Below are 17,495 nucleotides of genomic sequence, written 5' to 3' on the forward strand. Positions count from 1 at the left end.
AATTCATTTTTAGAGAGAGGGAGAGAGAGAGAGAGAGAGAGAAGGGGGGAGGAGCCAGAAGCATCAACTCCCATATGTGCCTTGACCAGGCAAGCCCAGGGTTTTGAACTGGCGACCTCAGCATTTCCAGGTCGGCGCTTTATCCACTGCGCCACCATAGGTCAGGCCAGAATTGTACACCTGAAGCCTGTTTAATTTTATTAACCAATGTCACCCCAATAAATTTAATAAAAAAATTTAAAGAATTTTTAAGTAGTTTGTATTTGGTACTAGTTTTAAAAGTAGATGAGCTCATTTTATTTTATTTTTTAAGTGAGAGAGAGAGAGAGAGATGGAGGGACAGACAGGAAGGGAGAGAGATGAGAAGCATCAACTTATAGTTGGGGCACTTTCGTTATTTATTGATTGCTTTCTCATATGTGCCTTGACTGGGGGGCTCCAGCTGAGCCAGAGACTCCTTGCTCAAGGCAATGACTTTGGGCTCTAAGCGAGTGACCTTTGGGCTTAATCCAGTGACCATAGGGTCATGTTTATAATCCCATGCTCAAGCTGATGAGTCTGCACGCAAACCGGCGACTGTGGGGCTTTGAACCTGGGTCCTCAGCATCCCACCTTGGCTGACAATCTATCCACTATGCCACCGCCTGGTCAGGGCAGAACTTACTGTATTTTTAATAGACCTTTATGATAGTTTGTCCTCCATTCTACTTCTTACTTACAAAGCTGTACATTGTTGTGGTTAGAGCTTCATTGATTTTTCCTTCCCTTCTGAGACAGCACCCTTAGAAGAGCAGTTAGTTTTCCATCTCACAGTCTAAAACAATTCTGAGATCTTTTCTGAAGGAGAGTGCATAAACTTCCATTGTTCTTCTGATGAGAAAATTATATTTAATCAGATGACCTGAAAACCTTGTTTTACTTTCCTGTTTATGTAACTAACTCTATATTCTGTTTGACAGCATGATTCTGGAACAGAGTGCACTCCAGGAGAATCTAAGAATTTAGGACAAAAAGAAAATGGCAATTACATCATGTATGCAAGAGCAACATCTGGGGACAAACTTAACAACAATAAATTTTCACTCTGTAGCATTAGAAATATAAGCCAAGTTCTTGAGAAGAAGAGAAACAACTGTTTTGTTGGTATGTATATTTTCCCAGCATTTTACTTTATTCTGAATATTTTCAAACTTGAAAGAATTATATAGTGAACATCTATGTACCCACCACCTATATTTTACTACTTTTAACACTTTGCTGTATTTGCCTTGTCACATATTTATCAATCTATCCATTACTCTGTCCATATTTTTTGTTGCAGTTTAGAGTGGATTGTATCAGTATACTTCACCCCTAAACAATTCAGCATACATACCATTAGAGTTCAATATGGTTTGTGATTCTTTTATTTTTTACATAAGTGAAATGCACAAATCCTAAATCCACAATTTGATGAGCTTTGACAAATACATTTAGCTGTGTAACCTATCAAGAGATAGAATATTTTTATGCCAGAAAATTCTTTCATTTCCCTTTCCAATCAATCTGTTCCCAATGTGCACACAGAAGTAACCACTATTCTGATTTATTTTGCCATAAATTAATCTTTCTCGTTTTACTATATAAAAGAAACCATACAGTTTGTGCCTTTTTGCGGAAGGCTGCTTTCACTCTGTGAGCGCAATACACTGCTCACAGAAATTAAGGGATATTTTATGACTCCGTATTCATTTTGAAATATCCCCTAATTATGCTCACAAAAATCAGGGGATATTTTATCGCTTCATAATCATTTTGAAATATCCTCTGATTTTTGTGAGCAGTATATTTTGAGCTTTATCATTAGTATTTTATTTCATGATATTGCTGAGTACTGGTACACAGTATCACAGTATGCTTATTCACCCTTCCGCTGATTGAACTGGGCTTTTCAGGTTTGTGTTAATGTGAATTAAGCTGCTATGAAATTCTTTATTTTTTCTTATTGTGATAGAATATATATACACAAAATTAATTTTTAAACTAATTTTCTTTTTTTTTTTTTATTGTATTTTTCTGAAGTTGGAAACGGGGAAGTAGTCAGACAGACTCCCGCATGCACCCGACTGGGATCCACCTGGCATGCCCACCAGGAGGCGATGCTCTGCCCATTTGGGGCGTCACTCTGCTGCAACCAGAGCCATTCTAGCACCTGAGGCAGAGGCCATAGAGCCATCCTCAGTGCCCGGGCCAACTTTGCTCCAATGGAACCTTGGCTGCAGGAGGGGAAGAGAGAGACAGAGAGGAAGGAGAGGGGGAGGGGTGGAGAAGCAGATGGGCGCTTCTCCTGTGTGCCCTGGCTGGGAATCGAACCCGGGACTCCTGCACACCAGGCCGATGCTCTACCACTGAGCCAACCGGCCAGGGCCAGTATTTAAACTAATTTTAAGTGTGCAGTTTAGTGGCATTGAGTACATTCTGTGTTGTACAACCACTACCACTATCCATTTCCAAAGTTTTATCACTCCAAATAGAAATCCTGTAACCATTAAACAATAATTTCTTTTCCTCTCTCTCCTCATCCCCTGTTAACTTCTTATCTATTTTCTGCCTCTATAAATTTGCCTAGTCTAGGTACTTCATATAAGTGGTGTCATACAGTATTTGTACTTATGTGATTCTGGCTTATTTCCTTTAGCATATTTTCAGTATTCATCCAAGTTGTATCAGATTGTCATACTTTTTTATGGCTGAATAGTATTCCATTATGTGGATATGGCACATTTTGTTTATCCATTCATCTGTTATGTCTCTCTTTTGGCATTTAATATTAAAAATAGTCTACTTTGTATTATTTTTGGGGGGTTCATGTCCTATATCACAAATTATAAGTTACTTAAGGGCAAAATTGAGGCTATTCACCTTGCATGTAAAGAACACTCAAAAATGGGTTTAAACATGTGACAGCAAAGGAGAAAGAATTGAGGAAGAGCCTGACCAGGCAGTGATGCAGTAGACAGACTGTCAACCAGGGACACTGAAGAACCAGGTTTGAAACCTCGAGGTCACCGGCTTGAGCATAAGCTCATCCAGCTTGAATGTGGGGTCACCAACTTGAATATGGATCATAGACATGATCCCATGGTTGCTGGCTTGAGCCAAGGAGTCACTGGCTCATCTGGAGGCTCCCTCCACGCCCTAGGCAAGGCACGTATGAGAAAGCAATCAATGAATAACTAAAGTGCTGCCACTATGAGTTGATGCTTCTCGTCTCCCTTCCTGTCTGTCTGTCCTTGTCTTCCCTCCTTCCCTCCCTCCCTCCCTCCTTCTCCCTTTCTCCCTTTCTCTCTCTCTTTCGCTAAAAAAAATTGGGGAAGATTTCCAGATAAGCATGGACTTTTTTTTTTTTAGTTGGATTTAAAAGAAAATTGAGGTATAATTGACATCATATTATAGCTTCTCTTTTTAACTGTAATTTTATATTTAGATTCACATGCAGTTATAAGAAACAACAGATTCCATGTATCCTTTACCCAATGGTAACATCTTGCAAAACTGTAGAGTATCACAACCAGGATATTGATATTGATACAATCTACAGATCATATTCAGCAGATTTCCTCAATTTTTCTTGTTCTCATTTCTCTCTGCATGTGTGTTTAGTTCTATACAGTTTTACATGTATAGGTATATATATCAACAACCACAGTCAAGATACATAACAGTTCTGTCATCACAAGGAACAATCATGTTCCCTTTTACAATCATCTCTTCCTCCTTCCTGCTGTTTCCTCAGTTTTCTCAAACTATTTATTTCCCATATCTAAAATTTGTCACTTCAGAAATGTTATATAACTGAAGTCATACAACATATGTAACCTTTTAGGATTGGCTTTTCATTCAGCATAATTCTTTGGAGATTCAAACACATTGTTACCTGTATCAGTAGTTTTTATTGCTGAGTAGTATTCTCTGGTTTGTATGTACCACAGTTGTTTAACCATCTATTTGTTAAAGGATATCTGGGTTATTTTCAGTTTTTGGCTGTTACAAATAAAGCCACTAGAAACATTCATCTATAGGTTATACAGGTCTTTGGGATAGATGCCCTCAACTCCAATTGGTGGGTCATATAGTAATTTTTTAAAATTTATGTGAAACTGCTGAATTGTTTCTAGAGCGTTTATGTGAAATTACCAAACTATTTTCTGGAGAGGTTGTACAAATGATCTAATTTTTCTGTATCTTTGCCAGCTTTTAGTATTTTTTTATATTTTTATTTTATCCATTTTAATACTTTGTATTTTTCTGATAACTAATGAATGATGTTGAACATCTTTTCATATGCATAGTTGGTGACATGTCCATGTTTCTTGGTCATTTCTAATGTATTTTTTTTCTGTTGAGTTTTGAGAGTTCTTTATATAGTCTAGATACTAGTCATTTGTCAGGTACTGATCTGCAAATATTTTCTCCAAGTCTGTAGGTTGTCTTTTTATATTTTTCATAGTCTTTCCCAGAACAAAAGTTTAATTTTGATAAGGTTCAGATTATCAATTTTTACTCTTATTGATTGGCTTTGTCTCATAAAGCCATCTTTTTCTTTTAAAAAAGTAGATTAAAATTAACACTAATGTTGTCATTTTTGTTATTATCAATTAAGTTTTCTATAGCTTTTTAACATGTAAATTCTATATCAATTCTTCATTGGTAAACTGGGTTTTCACAAGAAACTTTCTGGTTGAAGTTGGCTTTTAAAAATGAACATATTGCCTGACCAGGCAGTTGTGCTGTGGATAGAGCACTGGACTGGGACACAGAGGACCCAGGTTCAAAACCCCGAGGTTGCTGGCTTGAGTGCGGGGTTGCTGGCTTGAGCATGGAATCATAGACATGACCCCATAGTTGCTGGCTTGAGGCCAAGGTTGCTGGCTTGAGGCCAAGGTTGCTCGCTTGAGCAAGGGATCCCTCACTCTCCTGTAGCCACCCCACATCCCCACAACCCCCACTCCCCAGTCAAGGCACATAAGAGAAAGCAATCAAGGAACAACTATGGGGCCTAAGGAGCCACAACGAAGAATTGATGCTTCTCATCTTTTTCATTTCCTGTCTATCTCTGTCCCTGTCTGTGTCTCTCTCTATGCCTCTCTGTCACACACACACAAAAAGAACATATTGCTTTGTAGGTATTTCGGGAAGGAAATTAGTTTCTTACAACAAAATATGTACCTATTACAATTTTTGCATTTAAACAGCATCTTTTCTGTGTGTTTCAGCTGTTAACAATTAGCTGATTGAAGTAATATTTCTGAGATGTAAATTAATGTGTAGCAAATATTGCATCAAAGTGTTTCTGACTTTATCATTTTCCCTTTTCTCCTTAATTACATGTCACATCGATTAAAAAGTGATTACTAGACTTTAGAAAAATCATTATAATTTACTTAGTATATATGTGCATGCATCTAGTTTTATAAAACAAGAGATGGTATAAAGTGAAAGAAGGGTAGATAGTGCTTTAATTATGGCTCATATTGCCTTTAATATTTGATGTGGTTAAAGAATGAGCCTTCTGAATATAAAGCTAGTCTTTCTAGAGTAGTTTTGATTCAGATATCCCTGGTGTTGAGTTCCAGCATTTGAGAGGTGTTCCCTTTTACTTAATTCAGTTCTTCACTTGAAGCCTGAACTACAACTGTTTTTCACATTGCTTTGGTTTAGAAAGAAAAGAGCACCAAATTTTAGATCTGGGAGACCTGGGTTTAGCCTTTTGCCCATATTGGGGTATATGGTACTGCAAGTCACAAACTCTCTGGAAGTTTGTAAAAGGAAGACATTTCCTGTAAAATAAAGACATTTAATTCTTTTTTTTTCTTCTTCTTCTTTTATTTTCTGAAGCTGGAAACGGGGAGAGACAGTCAGACAGACTCCCGCATGCGCCCGACCAGGATCCACCCGGCACGCCCACCAGGGGCGATGCTCTGCCTACCAGGGGGCGACGCTCTGCCCCTCCAGGGCGTCGCTCTGCCGCGACCAGAGCCACTCTAGCACCTGGGGCAGAGGCCAAGGAGCCATCCCCAGCGCCCGGGCCATCTTTGCTCCAATGGAGCCTTGGCTGCGGGAGGGGAAGAGAGAGACAGAGAGGAAGCAGAGGGGGAGGGGTGGAGAAGCAAATGGGCGCTTCTCCTATGTGCCCTGGCCGGGAATCGAACCCCGGTCCCCAGCACGCCGGGGTGACGCTCTAAGGCTGAGCCAACCGGCCAGGGCCAAGACATTTAATTCTTATCATTTCCCTTTTGATGCTGAAGTTCTGTGATTTTATGATATTTTAATTTTCTTGTTCTAATTTTAAATCTCATTGACAAAATCAAAGAACTTTAAAAGAGCCAAAAATTTTCTCAAATTATTCATTATGCTTAGGCCAGGCAGTCTAACCTTAATGAACCAGATTTGACCCAATACTTATGGGCTTCGTGGGAATACAAAAATATAAATAATACATGGTTCTTCCCTTAAGGAGCTTGGTCTAACTGAGGAGCAAAACCTATGTAAATATTTAAAAAGTTACTTAAGGACTAAGATACAATAAGCCAAATAGAATGTGGGGAAATGACCAATTTCTTTAACAAATAAAGGATGTAAAAATAAAAGGTGAGGAGTGAAACTGTTTTATATTAAAATAAGACGACACATGTCAACCCAAAGCAACCATGGAGAGAGGGTGTGGGGGAAACTTGTGGAACTTGGTTCAGAAAAACAAAATTGAGTAAAACTTAACATGGATTGGCAATTAGATACTAGTAAGCATATGGTTAATTTTGTCAGTCGTGATAATGTTATGGTTAGATTTAAAAAACAAAAAACTTATCTTTTAGATTCATTCTGGAGTATTTATAAGAACAAATGAATATGTTGAGTAGAGTTGTTTATAATATATTATTGATAGTTCTTAAAGCTGAGTGATTGGTACATAGACATAAATTGTACTTATTCTGTTACTAATTCTGTATAGGTTTGAAATTTTCCATCAAACAGTAAAGGTTTAATTTTTTCTTGTTGATAAATCAATAACTAAATTTGTATTTATGTAATATAAATAGTGCTGCCATTGTTTAATAAAGCCCAGTGTGGCATGGCCTAAACAGAGTGTTACTGCTTCTAGAAGGGACCTTAGAGGACACAATTAGGTCAAATCCTTTCATTATACAGATGAAACTGAGGCCATAACTTTGTCTTGTTTATTTTCTCTAGAATCTGGCCAACCTATTTGCGGAAATGGGATGGTAGAGCAAGGTGAAGAATGTGATTGTGGCTACAGTGACCAGTGTAAAGATGAGTGCTGCTATGATGCAAACCAGCCAGAGGGGAAAAAGTGCAAGCTGAAACCCGGAAAACAGTGCAGGTACCTTGCTAATTCCAGTCATGTTTATTATGTTCTATAAAGTCACCTGAAGACAGTTATGCCAGATTTAAAATAGATTTAGAAATGCTTATGGTTTAGAAACTTTATTTGTTGTTATTTTGTTTTATTTTTTTCTCCCATAATATATTTTATTTATTTCTATTCTATAGCATTGGTTAGTGCATTGTTGTTGGCAGATTGAACCACTTTTAATAGTAATTTGTATGGCGCATGTTAATAAAGGAAATGCAAAGGATGCTCAATGAAATATTTTATTTAGTTCTTAACTTTAAATATATGACTCGATATTTTTAGAGTCTTAATTTAAATATTTAATTAATATGGATTTTATACCCTCTTATAACTTAATATCATATAATTATTTCTCTTGTCAAATTACTTTGGTAGTAATTGATATAAACAATAGGATATTGTTTGTGCAATTTAAATGGGTGGTCAGTTTAACCTAGTTTGATTTTAGCATATAAATGTGAGAAATTGATAAATTGACTAGTGTATGATGTAACTACGAAAAACACTGATAACTTGCCTAGTTCTAAATCCATTTTCTATTACAGCTTTTCATTAATAGCATTTAGAATAAGAATGCCTTGCTCATAAAAACATGCCTTGCTTATAAAAATAATACGATCACTTTTCTGCATGTATTAGAATATCGAAATTTAAAATCCTCTTATTTCAATATTTGAAGCTGTATATCAATAACATACCAATTAAAAGATGAGCTTTATGGTTTAAAAATTAGGACCATATCTATATAAATATATAGGAAATATCTGAGTGATTGTCTTTAATCATTTAATGTTTCTTCTAGTCCAAGCCAAGGTCCCTGTTGTACAGCACAGTGTGTATTTAAGTCAAAAACTGAAAAATGTCGGGATGATTCAGATTGTGCAAAAGAAGGAATATGCAATGGTGTTACAGCTCTCTGCCCGGCATCTGAACCGAAGCCAAACTTTACAGACTGTAACAGGCATACACAAGTATGCATTAATGGGGTAAGCATTGGATTTATATATTTTTAATTTAGTTTTATAAAACCTGCTTTTTCAGAATAGTTGTTCACACTAAAGCTGCATAAAGTAATTAATCTCGGTTCCTGTTTCAATAATATTTCTATTTCCCCACAAAGCTATAATGTATTATGGCTGGTGGCATTATATTTATTACTGATTTGCCTTTCATCTTTCCCCTGTGTGTGTTTGATATTCTCTAGAGAAAAATAATTATTCAACTAGTCATGTGACTTTGTATTGCTTTTAAGTTTTATAAATTAATATCTTTTTAATAGCCTAAATAAAAGAATGTGAAGCCTTTGAAGCTTTCTTGGCTAAATGACTACTTTCTTCTACATGAGGAATATTTTATTTTTCTCTTCTTATAAAGGAACCATAATAACTAGCATAAAGTTGATGCTCCTGTACTTTCTTTTTGTGTTTTTGCTTTGTAATGATTTTTTTAAAGTTGCTATTTCTTTAAAAGACTATCTTATTTGCACTTACTCTTTTTCATATGTGTTTATATGATCCATTTCTGATACTAATTTATGCTTTTTTCCCCAGCTTGTATTTCTACTTAATTATTTTAGCATTGGAAGCTTATATTTGCCTGTCTGTTACTGTGAACAATAGTCTTGGCTATATAGGAACTAAATAATTGATCTTCTGCTTTTTTCTTTCAGCAATGTGCAGGTTCCATCTGTGAGAAATACGGCTTGGAGGAGTGTACCTGTGCCAGTTCTGATAGCAAAGATGATAAGGAACTATGCCATGTTTGCTGTATGAAGAAAAGTAAGGCTTTTAAAATATAAGAAAACTATACAATTTGTTTTGAAAACCTTATTTTTCCTATATTTTAAGTGTTAAATTGTATATACACATTGCCCAAATAATTTCCAGCTAAACTGATCCTCTTGAGAGAAATTTTAAATGTAGCATAGCATTGTATTTCTAGTGTTAGGACCTTACAGTGTTGATAAATGAGACAAAAACCTACTAGCTTTATGATAATAATTAATATAAACACTATTAGAAGATTTTAAAGCCATTGTAGACACTAACTCAAGAATTGCTGGTTGTGTACTTGCATTATTTTTTTGCTGTTGTTTTGTATTTTTCTCAACTGAGGAGCAGGGAGGCAGAGAGACAGACTCCCGCATGCGCCCGACCGGGATCCACCTGGCATGCCCACTAGGGAGCGATGCTCTGCCCATCTGGGGCATTGCTCCGTTGCAACCAGAGCCATTCTAGCACCTGAGACAGAGACCATGGAGCCATCCTCAGCGACTGGGCCACTTTGCTCCAGTGGAGCCTTGGCTGCAGGAGGGGAAGAGAGAGATACAGAGAAGGGAGAGGGGGAGGGGTGGAGAAGCAGATGGGCACTTCTTCTGTGTGCCCTGAACAGGAATTGAACCCGGGACATCCACATGTCAGGCCTATGCTCTACCACTGAGCCAACTGGCCAGGGCTACTTGTATTATTTAAGGTGAATTACCAATGGTGTTATTTAGCCTCACTAATGAAATATACAGCATGTCATGATAATGATTTTAGGTAGTTTCTTCCTTTCCTCCCTCTCTCCCCAACTACCCCAATAGAAAATCTGTCCTTCAACTAACATTGGCACTTCTTTTCCAGTGGACTTATCAAGTTGTGCCAGCACAGGATCTGTGCAATGGAGCAAGCATTTCAAGGGTCGAACCATCACCCTGCAACCTGGATCCCCTTGCAATGATTTTAGAGGCTACTGTGATGTTTTCATGCGTTGCAGACTAGTAGATGCTGATGGTCCTTTAGCTAGGCTTAAAAAAGCAATTTTTAGTCCAGAGCTCTATGAAAATATTGCTGAATGGATAGTGGTAAGTATAATTTTTATTTATAAAGAAACCATATATTGAAATGTTTTGATCATAAATTTACTTGGCCAGAGGTCACCAATGTTATGAGAAAATCACTTCCTTTTTGTTTACACTGCAGTTATTTTATTTCAAGAGTGATAAACCTGGGTATTATTTTCTTCTAAAGTGATCAGAATCTCTGCCTTTTCTTCTGTGTGTATCACTCATAGATTGGTTGGTAGGCAATGGGAGTCATTCTGTTTTACTCTGCTCCCTAGTTCTTATCCTGGGTGGGTTACTTCCTCCTTCAGTTCAAATGATTAGGTCATTTTCTTGGGAGTTTTTCTTCGAGTTATTTCGGAAAGCCCTGCTTGCTTTTTATACTTCTTCATTGTCAAAATATAACAGCAGCTGCGGGTTCTACTTTGCTGAACAGGAGAGATGAAAGAGAAATTGGTGATTTTTCTGAAGTTTTTTTCTGATGTTTCAGTATAATTTCTGGGTCTTCATCTTGTCTGTGATAGGAATGTTGAACAGGGTAAGATCAGATACAGAGCCTTTTGCAGATAATGATTATGGATGTTCATTCCAACATAAATCCACTGAACTGTATTATTTTTAAGCCCACATTCCTCCAAGTTGTACAGATGTTAAATTACCTGAAATTTTCTTAGAAGATTGCTGAGAATGACTATCTTAAGTCACTTAAGTATTCATAATTCTTAGTGATTACATTAAAATATAAGTAGGAAGCTTGCAAGTGATGTATTTGAGAATGTGCTATACCCAAATTGGAGTTTGCTTTTGGAAATTGACTTAGAACTCAGCTCTTCCTCTTTCCCTCTTCCTGAACTTTTTCTCACCTTTTTCTGTGTGTGTTTAGGACTGAGGGTGCCTCAAAAACACACAAAAAGGTCATTTGTCTTTTGGAACTCTTAGAATAACCTTGTACAATAAAAAATTTTGGAATTCTTTCCAGTATTAAATGGTGTTTATTATGCATAGGAAGAATAATATTTTGCATGTTAGAATATGTGGTTTTTAGATATGTTATGACTATATAGTGGGAGGATCATTGAAGTTGTATTTGGGAGACCTAGGTATTAAACCAAATAATTGGACTCTTTATTTAAGTTAGCCTCTTTGAAACATGATGTATTACTTATTTTTGTACTCAGTCCCTGCTGTATAATAGGTGTTCAAGAGATATCTGTTAAACTAAAGGTGCCTTGTGACACTATGGCGAAGTGGAACAAGTACAGATTTGGGGATTACACAGGATTAGGATCATCCTGCTGGCCTTTGTCAGTTCTATGACTTTAAGTAGCTTACCTTTCTTGACCCTTTACTTCTGTACTTTAAACTCAGATCCAGTTTTTTTGTTTGTTTGTTTGTTTTCCTTTTCAGATGATCTCTATTAAGAATAAGTTGAGATCTGGTATACTGTCTATGATGGAGGACAGTGTGTTCAAAAAAGAAATCTGATAATGGGGACCTCAGTTAAATTCTACTGAATATATGTTGGCCAGGTATTTTAGGTTTTCTTGATAGGTTATTATGTTCTCTAAAAATAGTATTTTTTCACTTTTCTATTAAAATATATAATAGAAATGTTCTTTTTATTTAAAGTACTTTTAAAACCTTTTTCATATTTTAGATTTGAGAATTTATTGAAATGCTTTTAATAATTAACTCTGGAACTCATTAATCAGGTACTTTTAGGTTTATATAAGTTTGCCTTGACTGTAGAATGTTTAGTTTATATCACTGTTTGAACTCTCATGCCACGCTCTTGTATAGCATGGTCTGTAATGCGTCAAGGGTACCACTAGGTTGCATTCGTGGGCATTAACCATGTCAGGCAATAAGAATACAAACATCCAGTTCCCTATAAGTTATTTGTCTCATTTTGTTACCTGCAGAGTTCACTTGCATAGTAGAATTTATTTTGCTACATTGATACCTTATGCTTTGGTCTTTTATCATGTCAGGCAAGTGTCCTTTTATTTAGTAATATAGGTTATTAGGATGATCTATCTATCTGGTGTAAAAATCTATGAAGGGAATGAGGGGCAGGTTTAGCTGGCTTTCCTTTTCAGTGGTCCCTGGTAGCTTTTTGTCTCCATTCTGCTGTATACTGTTGCATCTTTTCTCCTAATGTTGGGTAGAGTAGAAAGAACCTTAGCCATTTAATCCTTTAGGACATGACTTACTAGCTGCTATTGATACCATGGAAATGATGTGATAAAGTCCTTTACTTTCTTTTCTGGAGTAAAGTTGTTTTTGACAGTGTTTCAAATGTATTCCTCAAATGTATTCACTGTGTTTGTTGAGTGCCTACTGTGTATCTATCTAGCCAGTAGATAATGCTAAAATTAAAATTCTTTAGATTTATCAAGGAGTTACTGAGTTCTTGAAAAGTTTGAGAGTATTCATCAGTAAATCTATTGAGACCCTGCGTTATCATCCCCTTTTCTTTCAATGGGGGTTTGAGAGTGTTGGTAATTCCAGAGTTATTGATATGTGCAGATTTTCTGCATCTTTTCTGTTGGGTTTGCTGTAGAAACCATTTTTGACCTTAATTCTTTTTTCAAATTTATCATTTTATTTTCCTGCCCTTTTAAAATAATTGCCTGTTTAGTTTGTAGCTTTTTGAATAAAAAAATTTTTTTTCCCATTGATTTATGCAAGAGGAAGGAGGCTAGGGGGAAGGAAGGGAGGGAGGGAAGGAGAAAGGGAGGGAGGGAGGGAGGGAGGGAGGGAGGGAGAGAGAATGAAGCATTGACTTGTTCACTTTGTTGTTCCATTTAGTTGATTAGTAGTTCTGTTAACTGATTGCTTCTTGCACATGCCCTTACTGGAGTTGAACCCATGACCTTGGCACTCAGGGATGATGCTTTATCCCCTAAGCCACCCAGTTGGGACCTTGAATTTTTAATTTGTTCAAATTTACAGGAGTTTGACTTCTAAAATTTTTGTTTTGACAATAACCAACTATGTTTCTCATTTTCCAATTAATTTCTGCTTTCATATTTTGCTGTAATTTTATGAACTTAAGTATCTGGTCTTTTTTTTGTGAAAGATTTACAACAATGTTTCCCGGAACACTAGCTTGATGGGTTTTGTTGTCAAATAACTCTGTAGCACATCACATACTATAATACCCTCTTAGAGATGTATGAGAATATTCTGAGAAATCTCACAATAAAAAGAACTTTTAAACTATTTTCAAACTTAACTGACCCCAGATATCTTTATACATGTAAGGCTTATTAAACCCTAAATATCTTTAGAAGTCACTTGGGGGACCATTTAAGAGCAGTAGTTCTTATTTCTGGTTGTAAGAATCTGTTGGGATGGGGTTTAAGTATCTGGGTGTTTTTAAAGTCCCACAACTATTTCTGATGAGGAGCCAAAATTGAGAACCAACCATTCATCTAAGAACAGGGGTTGGCAAACTATGGCTCACGAGCCAAATCCAGTCCACTGCTTGTTTTTGTATAGCTCATAAGCTAAGAATGCTTTCACATTGTTAAGTAGTTATTTTAAAAAATAAAAAGATATTATCAAAATAATATGCTTTTGAAAAATATATGAAATTCAGAGTTCAGTATCCATAAATAATAATTTATTGGAACATGGCCATACCCATTCAGTTACATATTGTCTGTGGCTGCTTTTGTACTTTGAGTACTTGCAACAGAGACTGTATGGCCCCACAAAGCCTAAAATACTTACCTGGCTTTTTATGAGAAATGTTTGTCAACCCCTGACGTAGAGCAGTGGATCCAAAGTATAGTCCCCTGACCACCTGGGGACTTGTCTCTCCAGTCTGCTTGTCTTACTGCCATATTACTTCTATCTTTTTAAAAGACTGTCCGTAGGTACTGAAAACTAGTATTGGTGCTATCAAAATCGCAGTTTCTTATGTTCTGTCTTTGTTGTAAGAGCCTTGTCATATTATTTGTATGTGTGGACAATCTAGAAATAATAACTTAGGTATTAGAAGTGTTTCAAAAAGTCAATATTTGGAATAATGGCTCAACTGCAATAACTAGTTCAATAAGTACTTTTTTGTAGATTAGGTATTGAGTTTGTAAGGTATAAATTCAAGGAGCTCACAGCCCAGTGTGGGATAGAGAAGACAGGCACATAGAAACATATTTTCAGTTCTGCATGGTATTCTCACAGAAAATTGGAGAAACTATTTGGGGACTGTCACTTTAAGTAGGTGATGCCAAAGCTAAATTATTAAAGACTAGAAGTAGAAGGTACAGACTGATGTTCTATGAAGAGGGAGGGAGTCCCTAAAAAAGTCACAGAAGTGTGCATTTTTTTAAGTAAAAGAAGTTGTTCTACGTTTTTTTCCTTTTGAAAAGTGTGATTATCTTTTAATTTACAAAGTAATATGTTGAAAAGTTGCTTTTTTTCCTTAATTCTGGAACCCAGTATTCTCAAATTAAGTTTCTTATATATTCTTTAGAAACTACTTATACCATTATAAGAATTTTTTTAATGGAATCATATAATACTTGACTGCACCTTATTGTGTGGTCAAGTTTTATTTTTTTCTTTCTCCCACTTAATAGTGGTCTATCTTGGAGATCTTTGGTGGGAAGATTTTGAGGAAGTGTTTTACATAGAGGAGTGATATAGTCAATTCCTTTTTTTTTTTTAGGTAGTTCTAATACTGAAGACCAGGTGGAAGATGGTTTTAATCAGGGAAGACTGAAAGGAAGGAAATGTGTTAGAGAATATAATGAACATTAGCAATAGAAGTGCATCTCCCATAACAGAAATAGCCTGTCTGCCTGAGAATAGTAGGAAGAGCCTTGACCCTTTACGCCTATGGTTTGAGTCACATTAAAGGTGATACCGTTTCCCCAGAGGGTATTTGGAAATGTACAGTAGTTGTCAGAGTAACTGAGAGTTCTACTAACATTTGATGGGGAGGGCCAGGGATGCTAAACTTACTTACATTGCTCAGAATGGTTCCGTATCATAATGCCACTATGTCTACACTGAGTATGAAGCACTGATGTATCTTAATCACTGGTATGCTTGTTTTAAATGTAGTTCGTTGGGCTCTTCATCAACCAAAACAACTGAATTGGAATTTGTAGGGTTGTGGCCTGAGATCTTATATTTTAATAAGCTCATGAGATAATTCTTAGATCTACTTGGAGATGAGAACCATTTCTTTATCATGTGAGCACTGACTATTTGAGCAGCTCTTCCCAATCATAGGACTCCTCTTTCTATAGCCAATCAGATACTCTTGGCTTCTCCCAAAACTCTCAGACAAGTAACAGGATAAGGAGCTAGTGTTCAATGGTATCTATTCAACTAATGTACTCTATATGGGTATAGAACAGTTATTGACAAACTGTAGCCCGTGGGTCAAATCTGGTTTGCTCCCTGTTTTTGTAAATACAGTTGTCCTTCAGTATCCATGGGGCATTTGTTCTATGACACCCCCTTTTCCCCATACCAAAATTTGCAGATGCTCAAGTTCCTTATTTAAAATGGCATAGAACAGTGCATACAGTTGGCCTTCTGCATCCATGGATTGAAAATACATAGTATTGTTTTCTATCTACAGTTGACTGAATCCACAGATGGGTAACTCATGGATAGGAGGGCTGACTGTAATATTGTAGAGGAATACAGCCCACTTAATTTGTTCTCCTGTTATCAGTGGCTGCTTTTGCACTACAGTGACAGAAATGAGTAGTTGTGACAGAGACCATATGGCCTACAAAGCCTAGAATATTTCTTGTTTGGCTCTTTATATGTAGAAAAAGTTCACTAACTTCTGGTAGAGACTAGTAGCTCTCAGTTTGGCTGCATAATGGAATCATGTGAGCAGCTTTAACAAAATTACTAATGTTAGGATCTCACCCCAACCCCATTTGGGCCTGGGATTTAGTCTGGGTATCTAAGTTTTAAAAACTTTCCAGGTGATTCTAGCATGTAGCCAAGGCTGAGTGAGAATCATTGGTATAGAGAAGGAAGAGCACACAGAGCAGTATAAACTGGTGATTTTGCTGTTTTATATATTTTACTAGTAAGGTCACAGGGTCAGAAATCTAGACAGTGGAGGTAGGAGAAAGTCCTGCTCCTTAAGTGCCATATTTAAAAGTCTCTGGATGCTAGGAACAGGACAGAAATTGTGCTTATAATTCTTCATGTGACAGAAGGCAGAAATGAAAAGACAAATCAACCAGCAGTTTACAGACTGAGGGCAGGCCATATAGCCTGCCTTTTGATAAATAGTGGGTTTATTATTAGAGGATGAATAAAATAAAAAAACCCAGGAGAATATAGAAAATTAATATAATAAAGGGAATATTATCCTAAAGACTCACAGGGAGAACAGTTCTTTGAAAATTATTTTCTATAGAAACCCAAAGAAAATTTGAGAAAAACTATCTGGCAATCTCAGTAAGATACAAGAAATGGCTCTGAAAAGTAGATGCATACTTATGGTTTCCAAGCCAGATTCAGCTGTGTAAACATGTCTTATATGGTCTATATATTGTTTTTGGAAAGTTTAAATGAGTTGCCAGCATTTAAAAATAAATTTCACATAAAAATTCAGATTTGTAACTTCTTTTTAAAAAAAGTCTTTCAGAAGTAAAGCTGAATTGCATGACGCCTTATTCTCTCTCTCTCTCTTTTTTTTTTTTTTTTAGTGAGAGAAAGAGAGAGAGAGAGAAGGACAGACAGGAAGAGGGAGAGAGATGAGGGTCATTAACTTATAGTTGTGGCACTTTAGTTGTTCATTGATTGCTTTCTCGAATGTGCCTTGCCTGGGGGGCTCCAGCTGAGCCAGTGACCCCTTGCTCAAGCCAGCGACCTTGGGCTCGAGCAAGAAACTTTGGACTCAAGCCAGCAACTGTGGGGTCATGTCTATGCTACCACACTCAAGCGGTAACCCTGCATTCAAGTTGGTGCACCCATGCTCAAGATGGATAAGCCTGTGCTCAAGATGGGGACACTGGGATTTCAAACCTGGGTCCTCAGTGTCCCAGGCTGACGCTCTATCCACTGCACCACTGCCTGGTCAGGTTCTCCCTTTCTTTGAACAGTTCATTTTTTAAAGCCATTGGGTGAAGCCAAGCAAAGACGGCATTCATGCCAGATGGGGGAGCTATAGTGGCACACAGCAGGCTCTTGGAGCCTGACCAGAGTGAGGTGGGAATGGAAGGGGAAGAAAACCAGTATGGGGTGTTAGAGCCCAAGTAGGTGAGAAGT

The 17,495-nt window shown here is 36.9% G+C and overlaps 1 protein-coding gene across 1 annotated transcript in view; it reads left to right on the forward strand.

Moving 5' to 3' along the window:
* The window catches only part of ADAM10 (ADAM metallopeptidase domain 10), a 158,228-nt gene that overhangs the window by 132,551 nt on the left and 8,182 nt on the right, over positions 1 to 17,495 (forward strand). The window contains exons 10-14 of the mRNA XM_066276043.1: positions 960 to 1,143; positions 7,231 to 7,381; positions 8,217 to 8,400; positions 9,084 to 9,192; positions 10,039 to 10,259. Coding sequence (XP_066132140.1) covers positions 960 to 1,143; positions 7,231 to 7,381; positions 8,217 to 8,400; positions 9,084 to 9,192; positions 10,039 to 10,259 — 849 coding nt within the window. The remainder of the gene's footprint in view (positions 1 to 959; positions 1,144 to 7,230; positions 7,382 to 8,216; positions 8,401 to 9,083; positions 9,193 to 10,038; positions 10,260 to 17,495) is intronic.

This window comes from Saccopteryx bilineata, chromosome 4, assembly GCF_036850765.1.
Source record: "Saccopteryx bilineata isolate mSacBil1 chromosome 4, mSacBil1_pri_phased_curated, whole genome shotgun sequence".
NCBI classification, from domain to species: Eukaryota; Metazoa; Chordata; class Mammalia; order Chiroptera; family Emballonuridae; genus Saccopteryx; species Saccopteryx bilineata.